The sequence below is a fragment of the Phaseolus vulgaris genome, unplaced genomic scaffold, assembly GCF_000499845.2.
Source record: "Phaseolus vulgaris cultivar G19833 unplaced genomic scaffold, P. vulgaris v2.0 scaffold_642, whole genome shotgun sequence".
Taxonomy (NCBI): domain Eukaryota; kingdom Viridiplantae; phylum Streptophyta; class Magnoliopsida; order Fabales; family Fabaceae; genus Phaseolus; species Phaseolus vulgaris.
In genome coordinates this window covers 1-9,952 of record NW_027174288.1, presented here as the reverse complement: position 1 = coordinate 9,952, position 9,952 = coordinate 1, and the positions used below count along the sequence as shown (strand labels likewise).

Here is a 9,952-nt window from a genome sequence, read left to right as displayed (position 1 = left end):
CATCACTAATGTGTTCCGAATTTTGGCATTTGTAGACACCATTGTGTGTGATGGATTGTGTCATCCGTAATTGTTTATGATAGTTCCATAAGCGCGTATTTGCAATAGAAATGTAGTGAATACATGTATTAAAATAAACTAAACATACTAAAACATAAACATTAAATATGTATTACAAATGTTGATATTAGAAATATCGTCTAATGGACACTATTTGTGTATAAACTTGTATCGACTAATGTAGTATGTTGACCAAGATTGGGTCGTAGGATAACGATGCGATGCCCATAGTATATTTGTTGGTGGAATTGGATAACCATCTTTCAGCTTCACCTATAAAAGTTATAAATATAAGTTACATAACTTTTAAGTTAACATTATGACTTGCTTTTTTTATTCGTTTAGGGTATACCTGGACAAAATGATTTCCGTGGACGTGACCAATTGCAATTATTCAGTGATGAGTGAAGTTACTTGGTGCTTGGGTTCTTAAAGGAAAAATACTCAATGATTGTATCATGGACAATGAAACGAAAATGACATTATACCGATTAGCAATAACGTATCCCATGTCTGGGATTGTCATCCACTTATCTGCTCCTGCCTGCAAGTACAAATGGCGAAGTGAGTTAAATGAAGAAATGCAAAGTACAAATGGCAAAGTGAGTTAAATGAAGAAATGCAAAGTACAAATGGCAAAGTGAGTTAAATGAAGAAATGCAAAGTACAAATGAAATGGTGTTAGTGGTTGATACCATAGACATGTGGTCAACTAGAAGTGACTTCTTCAAGTATTCATATCGTTCATCACCACCAAACAGTTCAACATATTCTTGTCTCCATTCACTTAGTTCTTTTAACAAATTCATTCGAACAACAACCCATGACTCCTCTCCCATGCCCAATTCGGCAGCAACAACACGGTACCCACAATGGCCATCAGCCTTAATGTCGACAACATCAACAATGTATGGATGATATCCTATAGGGAACTGATCAAGCAAAGGAATGGATTGTGCTGGTAGAATTTGTGGTAAGTGTCCTTCAGTAGATTTTTTACTCGAACAACTATCATGTTGTGAGTGTAAGAAATCCACATGTTCAAAATAAGAAGGGATTCGCTTAGTTGATCTCATGAATTTGGTAGGACGAGCCATCTTCACAGCACCTTTTGTTTTGACCTTATCATGTGGTGCGTAAATAGATGTCTTCTCTGGAAAGGCAATCTCTTGCAATTTAGTTTTGATGTTAACCTTACCTGCAACGTCTAACTCTTTGAACCGCCCGCGATCACCTCAAACTCTTTGTCAATTGGCAACTCATATGAACATTGTTCTGTTGCAATATCATCAAAGCTTAATCGAGTCCACATGACATGTATTGATTTAAGTGGTATGCTACCTGCACCAAACGAAGCCAATTGACACGCACAAGGAAGACCATGAGTACATGTAAGAGTACATCCACCACATCTATTTTTATCAAATCCCACAAATTTAACCCTATCAAGTTCTTCAGCAATCAGGTTCAAAGCATATTTAGACACAAAACCCAACAATTTTTTGTAAGTTGTAACCTTAAACCGATGTCCGACCACATGCAGACTCTTTTGGAATGAAGCTTTGATTGCATTATGTTGTAAAATAATCATCTTGTTGATCGAATCCCAGCAGAAACATCAATCCCCCATGGAATTTTGAAGAACTCTCTTTAGGCTCCAATGTGTCGCCTCAACCCTATTACTTGTTGTGTTTCCTACGTGCATCACCTTATCTGTCATGCCTTAACAAATTTTACTTTATGTGGACGTAACCATGTAGCCATCACATAATCAACAAATATAGGCCATGGAGAACACACAACTTGAAATGCATTGACACGATCTTTAAAGGCCTCAACAATATCACAATCCACAATAGATCTCCAAGACTGCATTACTTGATCCCATGCTTCTCTTGGATGCACCAACATTTTACATTTTGCTTTCACATTTTTATCAATGTGAAATCGGCAAAGTAAATTATAAGCTTCAGGAAAAACGATTATGATTGCATTCATTAAGGCAATATCTCTATCACATACCACCACCCTAGGATATGAATCAACTCTAAAAAACAACCCTTTAAGTCTGTCAAGGGCCCACAAAAAATTATTTTCCTTTTCTGCTGCTAGTAAACAAAATGCAACGGAAAAAGTCAAACCAGTTGATGTAATCCCAACAACCTCAAGTAACGGCTTCCTATACTTGTTCGTTTTGTACGTACTATTCATCAATATGACAATGTTAAACAAGTTCACTAGCTTTACTGAATCTGGGTGTGTCCAAAATATATCTTGCACAACATTCGACACCTCTTCACACCTACACCAATGCACATACATGTCTCGCTCTAGTAACAACATGAATTGTTGCATTTCTGTTCTATGACCTCGTTGTGATCTTCGGTGAACACTCATTGCATTATAAACTTGCTTTATTGTCGTGACATTCATAAACAATAAGGTTCACACGCCTAACATTTACCTTACCTTATTTGTAGTAAACGCCTCACTGCACTCATGTGCTCTATGTTCATTATCTAACGTGTTATATGTTATTGACTGCTCCAGATCAACATCATCTAATCCATCCCACACATCAATCTTTCCTGAAATTCCCATGTATGAGTCAGTTGTATCCATTGGCAATGCTGAAAAAAACAACATAAAGTTAGTTTTCAAATATACAAATCCGTAAGTTTCACAATATCCTTCCGCAATTTGAAATCTGGAACACATAAAATCATTCTGGATATTCATATCTAGAATACAAAATATACTTCTGGATAAGTTTATCCAAAACTCATATTTGACTTACGAACTTTTGGTTATATATATATAATAACAACAATTATTATTATTATTATTAAAATAATTAATTATAATAATATAATATAATATAATTATATAATATAATAATAAATAATAATATTGTAAATATATTTTATATATATATTATAATAATAAAAATATATTAATATTAATAATATGAATATTTAAATATTAGAATATTAGAATAACAATCATATTTAGAATTAATTTATAAATAATAATATTAATTAAATAATAATAATAATAATGAATATAAATTAAATTAATTAATTATTATTATTTATTTTTATAAATATATCGATTATTATTTTATTATTAATTATTATTTTTATTTTATTTTATATATATCAAATATTTAATAACATTATTAAAATATAGAAGATTCATTCCAAAAAAATAAATAAAATAAAAATAAAGATTGCATAACACTTATTAATTTACAAGAAACTTTAATCTTCAATTTGTAATATGCATACTTAAATAGACATCCATTTTCATAAAAAAAAAACCTAGTATGAGATTTCATCTCAAATAAAATGAACTATTTTAAGGCTTCAGTGTTTAATGTAATGTGGAATAAATTGCTTATGAGCAAAAGTGTGTGTTTATTTTTCATGCTTTCATAATTTTCCGGAGCTTGTTTCCTACAAAATCATATGAAAATAATTTTTTTAAGATCTTAAACAAAACAAAAAAAGTTGAACCAAAAGTGTATATAGCATGGTGAAGCTGAAGCATGCAAAGTCTCTTTCAAAGATCAGTATCACACAAAGATCAGTATTACACATGACTAGTGGTTTCCTCTGATTCATTTACATCTGTATATAGCACCCTCCAAAGTGCAAAGATGAAGTTTCTCCTTCATAAACTTTGCATCTAGGGCACCAGACAGACTTGAAAGTTTGATTGAACTTGAATCTAAGACAAAAAAAATTGTTTTACAGCATAACTTCTTGCTCCTACACATCCAAGCTCCCGAGACTGCATTCTGTTAAGCAAGTGAGGGATATATTACTAAAGCAAATCTGGACTGGATGCAGTGTAGAGATACATACTAGTTACAAATCAATTTTAGCTTCCAAATCATTTTTAGTTTATTAGATAAGTACAGGATATGATCTATGTTGTTCATTACTATTTTGCTTGCAAAAACTAGTTGTAGTTGAGATAATGGTTCTAATATTAATTTTACATCGCCAATGAAAATTGGGCAAAAGTTGCATATTTATTCATATTGGCTGCAGACTCTACCTATATGTCATAGAACCTTTTTACCAACTACCTTTGGCGACTTCAATCCTTCTCCGGTGGCTTCGTCTTCTCCGGCGGCTTCAATCCTTCTCCGGTAGCTTCGTCTCCTTCTCCGACGACTTTAATCCTTCTCCAGCGGCTTCAATCCTTCTCCAGTGGCTTCATCTCCTTCTCGGCGCGCTGCCTCACAGTCTTCTCGGCGCGCTGCCTCCTCACAGTGATCATAGAAAAAAGGGTGCAATGTTGTTGGGTTGGGTGAATTGGATGTGGGTTGGGTGCACATTTTAAAAAACCCTAATTTTCATTTCATTAAGGGTATTTTAGTCTTTTCCTTTATGTATATTGGGTGTAGTTTAAAATGATCTGGTGCAGGAAGAATCTGCCTAAATATTATTGCTTAGGTGTTTTTATATAAAAAAATTAAAAATAGCATAGTTAAATTTTAATTTTCTCATAAATTTAAGTATTTTTAATTGAGTTCCTCTTAAATATTTTCATTATATTGAGTATCCAAAATATTTATAGATTTCAATTGAGTTTTTGTTGTTTGATTTTGTCATCAACTAAAGTAATATAATCATTTGACAAGCACAACACCACAAACTTGAACAATAATAAAAACAAATCTCTAAAATCATAATTATCTTTATAAAAAATTACATTGAATATTAAAACTAAAATCAAACCGACCAAGTGGAGACTGGAGACACGAAACAATGTGTTTGATAAAGATAATTAAGTTTCCAAAGTTTCATTTTTCTCATTGCTCATGATATTATGCTAAAGACTATAAGATCAAATGATCATACCATAGTTGAAGATAGAGATTCATTTGAGAAATATACAAATTTTAGACACTCAAATGAATGAGAACTTTTAATATGGACTCAATTATAAATACTTAAATGTTTAATTTCTTGATTTTTCATGTAAGCGTTGATGATTCAAGCTAACATCTAATTCACTCATTTAATGACAAAATCAAACTGTAAGAATTCAACTGAAATATATAAAATTTGGACACTCAATAAAATAAAATTTTAATATAAATATTAAAAATAATTAAATTTATAAAGAACTTAAAACTTAATAAGTCTTAATTTATTATAATATTAATCTATTAAAATGTAATCAATTAATCAACTTTATATCATTATTTCAATTAGGTAATCTTCATTAAAAAAATAGATTTAAAAGTATTTTTCAATATCAAATATGAGAAGAAAAATATGATGATTAATATATAGCCTAAACATAAGAACAATATAATCAAAATAAAACCTTAACAAATTCAAAAATAACACTACAAGAAAAAACATGAAATAGAAACCAATTTTAAATAAAAAAAATAATTAGTTGCTATAATAATTAAATTGGAGACCATTTTAAAAAAAATGATTTCTAAATTAGTTTATGTTATTGTTAAATGGTTTCTAAATTGGTATATAATTAGCAACCAAAGTTTTAACTACCAATTATTTAGTTTCTAAATTTGGTAGTAAAAACCTTGTTGTTAATTAAATACTAATTTAAAAATCATTTAACAATAATAGAAACTAATTTAGAAATCAATTTTTTGTTCTAAAATAATCTTTAATTTAGTCATTCTAACAACTAATTATTTTTTTTTACTAAAAATTAGTTTACGTAGTATTTACATAAGTTTTGGTCTTGTTACATTCAACTATTAGAAAAAATAGTTACTCATATTATCACTAGAGAATAATTTTCTATACTGAATGTTTGGAGAAATTATTTTCAAATTTTAATATAAAAGTTTTGAATTTGTTTTTTCTAGGTCTTTATTCATAAGAATTCTAGTGGGTCCCAAATAAAATATACCAATGCCCTTTATTATCTTTCCTAGCCTAAGCGAGTGGCTCACTTTGTTAGCTTCGTAGTTAAGAAAGGTTTATTCACATACTAAGGAGCAAAAAGACATGCTTAACTGAAACTTCTTCGTGCTCAATTAAACGTGTTCATGTTTTTTAATCAAACTTTTATTAACTTAATTTTAATTACTTTATTTCATACTGTTAATAAATCATATTCTAAATAATTTTTAAAAACTTAATTAAATTTTAATTAACTCATAAATATGATTATATTCAATTGAGTTCTTATTAGAAATACCATTATATTAAGTCTTTAAGATATTTTTTTATTTTTTTCTGAGTACTTTATTTTTACATGACCATTAATGAAAATAAAAAATATTTTAAATATTATATAGAACACTTGTTTAATGAAAATTATCCAAATTTACGAGATGATTAAAATTTAATTAAATCATTTGTTTAAAAAATAAAAATAAAATTCAAAAGCTTAAAATATTTTTATAATAATTGGTATTGAAAACATAATTATATCTTTGGTTATAATACTCATGTCCACTTAAAAGAGTAAGTTGTAATAAGGTTGTATTAATATTTAATTTACAAAAATATTGATATTGTAACATATACGCGTATCCATTTGTTAACCTTCAATTTTTGTGACTCTATTTATAACAATTTCCTAAATTAATTTATATATATATATATATATATATATTAAAACTGCATTAATTATTTTTCAAGATAATTATGTTTGCTTTTTTCAATATACTAAGTGATTAACTACATGATTTGTGTGCCAAATTAATGAAATTTTCTTTTTATCTTATTTTGATTTCTAAAAAAAATTAAAATTTATTTAAAATGGTGATATGTTTGCTTTTTTATTAACATATCACACCTGTCTAATTAATGGAATTCTCTTTTTTTTAACTGTGACACTTTTGTTTTTTTATATTATTAATTTTTTATATTTACTATTTTATTATTTAATTAATTTAATATATATTTATCAAAAAATATTTTTGGGAAGAAATTTTATACAAAATTATTTTCTTTTTATAATATAAGATAAGATATGAATTTGATTTAATGTTTTATTTTCTATTTTCTAGTATTTAATAACTTTTAACTGATTGTCAATAGAAAGTATGTTAGTGCATTACTACTCATCTCTATCAAAAAATAAATGATAGTTTGGATCCAATTTAGTTATGAAAGAAGAAAATTCCTATTTAGTATATGAGTGAATAAAGAGAATGACAATTAATATTAATTCTCCATAAATTAAATGAAAAATTACACCTAAACATTATAATATCAGTATGACTATTAAACAATGTAACTAATTCATAAATTTTATGATTTAGTGTTAAATTGATTATAAAAAAAAATAGTCTTTAAATATTATAATAGTATGAAAAAATTATCTGTACCAAAAAAAAAATCTTTTTAAAAACAAATTATCCTCTATTTGCCTTCTTATAAACAAAATAAATTGGAAATTTACCCTAATGAAAATATTTCATACTCCAAAATAGTTATGATGTGTTTGACATTTTCTTAAAAGGTGCTGATATAATAAACACGGTAAAACAGTGAAAACATTTCTCACTTCAATAAATTAATATTTTATTTTTTTCATTTTTATTTATTTTTTTTTTTATTTAATTTTTTTTTATTTATTTATTAAAAATTATTTATTTTAAGTTTGTTAGTGTTTTCATTTAGTGATGATTGTTAAGAAACTTTATTGTTCTTAAAACAAGTGTACATGAATACAACATAAGGAGGAGGAGGAGCATTGACATCGACCACGCCACAAACTGAGCACAACACCGCTTTGGCTCTTCCCGAAGAACATGGCAGAGTATTTTGTCTTTGATATTACTGTATCATTGCTAAGCAACCTAGCTTCTTATGCTTAGGAAGAAGCTTCTCGAACCTATGGTGTGTATGAGGATCTTCGAGGGATCAAAGACACCTTGTTAATAGTTAAAGGTGTGCTCTTAGATGCTGAGGAGAAGAAGGAACAAAACCATGGGTTGCAGGAATGGCTCAGGCAGATTCGAAACGTCTGCTTCGATGTTGAAGATGTGTTGGATGGACTTGAGTGCCAAAACCTGAGAAAACAAGTTCTCAAAGCTTCATGCAGCACAAGGATGAAGGTAGACCACTTCTTTTCTTCATCTAATTCTCTTGTTTTTCGTTTTAGGATGGCTCATCAAATCAAACATGTTAGGCGTAGATTTGATAAGATAGCAGCTGATGGAAACAAGTTTGGTCTTGAGAGGATTGAGGTTGATCACAGACTTGTGCAAAGGAGAGATATGAGTTATTCCCATGTTGATGCTTCAGGGGTGATTGGAAGGGAGAGTGATAGAGAAGAAATTATTAATCTTTTGATGCAACCTCACCCTCATGGTGATGGTTATGGAGATCAAAGTGTTTGTGTTATTCCCATAGTGGGTATTGGAGGGTTGGGGAAGACCACACTTGCGAAGTTGGTTTTCAATGATAAGAGAATGGATGATCTTTTCCAGTTGAAGATGTGGGTGTGTATCTCTGATGACTTTGACATAAGACAGATAATTATTAAAATAATCAACTCTGCTTCAGCTTCGGCTCCAACTATTGCTCTTGCTCACCAAGAAAACAATAAAAACTTTGATATTGAGCAGCTACAAAGTCGTCTTAGACACAGGCTTTCTGGTCAGAAGTATTTGCTAGTCTTGGATGATATATGGAATGATAATCGAGCAAAATGGACAGAGTTGAAAGATTTAATTAAAGTGGGTGCAATTGGAAGCAAAATCTTGGTGACAACACGAAGTAATTCAATTGCTACAATGATGGGCACTGTTCCCTCGTATGTTTTGGAAGGTCTTTCCATGGAGAATTGTTATTCTCTGTTTAACAAATGGGCATTTAAGGAAGGCGAAGAAAAAAAATATTCAAATCTAGTAGAGATTGGAAAAGAAATTGTGAATAAATGTAGAGGGGTTCCACTAGCAGTGCGAACTTTAGGAAGTTCTCTGTTCTTAAATTTTAATTCAGAAAGGTGGGAGTTTGTGAGAGACCATGGCATATGGAACTTAAAACAAGAAAAAGATGACATTTTACCTGCTCTTAAGTTGAGCTATGACCAAATGCCTTCCTATTTGAGACACTGTTTTGCTTTCTTTTCTCTTTATCCAAAAGATTATGGCTGTACTGGTGCTGAAGTTGTTAACCTTTGGGCGGCACTTGGCTTACTTAGATCTGAGGTTGGAAGTCAAAAGATAGAGAATACTGCAAGACAGTATATAGACGAGTTACATTCGAGATCATTTCTTGAGGATTTTGAGGACTTTGGTCACCTTTACTATTTCAAAGTGCATGATTTGGTACATGATCTTGCCCAGTATGTTGCAAAAGAAGAGATTCTTGTGGTAAACTCAGTTACCCGGAATATACCTGAGCAAGTAAGGCATTTATCAGTTGTTGAAAATGATTCACTTAGCCATGCTTTGTTCCCCAAGTCCAGTAGTGTGAGAACTATATTATTTCCAATAGTTGGAGTTGGTGTTGATAATGTAGCTCTTTTGGATGCATGGATAACAAGATACAAATTCTTGCGTATTTTAGATTTAAGCGATTCTTCTCTTGAGACACTTCCCAATTCAATTGCTAAACTGGAGCATCTGCGAGCTCTCAGTCTTGAAAATAACCGCAACATAAAAAGACTTCCTCATTCTATATGCAAACTCCAAAATTTGCAAGCTTTGTCTTTGAGAGGATGTGTGGAGCTTGAAACATTGCCTAAAGGATTAGGGATGTTAATCAGCCTTCGAAAATTGTTTATCACCACAAAACAGTCTATTCTGCCAGAGGAGGAATTTGCAAGTTTGATGAATCTTCATACTTTGAGTTTTGAATTTTGTGACAATTTGATGTTTCTGTTCCGAGGGGCACAACAACTCACATCCCTTGAAATTTTGATTGTTCAATCATGT

At 30.0% G+C, this 9,952-nt stretch overlaps 1 protein-coding gene and 1 pseudogene across 1 annotated transcript; one reads left to right on the top strand and one right to left on the bottom strand.

Annotated features, from left to right (window-relative positions):
• Positions 1–454: 454 nt before the first annotated feature.
• LOC137817686 (uncharacterized) lies at positions 455–1,663 on the bottom strand. The gene is made up of 2 exons (XM_068620936.1): positions 642–1,663; positions 455–610 (listed from the first exon to the last, which is right to left on the bottom strand). Exons 1-2 carry the CDS (start codon positions 1,155–1,157, stop codon positions 455–457), a joined length of 672 nt encoding a protein of 223 aa, XP_068477037.1. The 5' UTR covers positions 1,158–1,663.
• Positions 1,664–7,819: 6,156 nt separating this feature from the next.
• LOC137817685 (putative disease resistance protein RGA3) lies at positions 7,820–9,949 on the top strand (annotated as a pseudogene).
• The last annotated feature ends 3 nt before the right edge of the window (positions 9,950–9,952 follow it).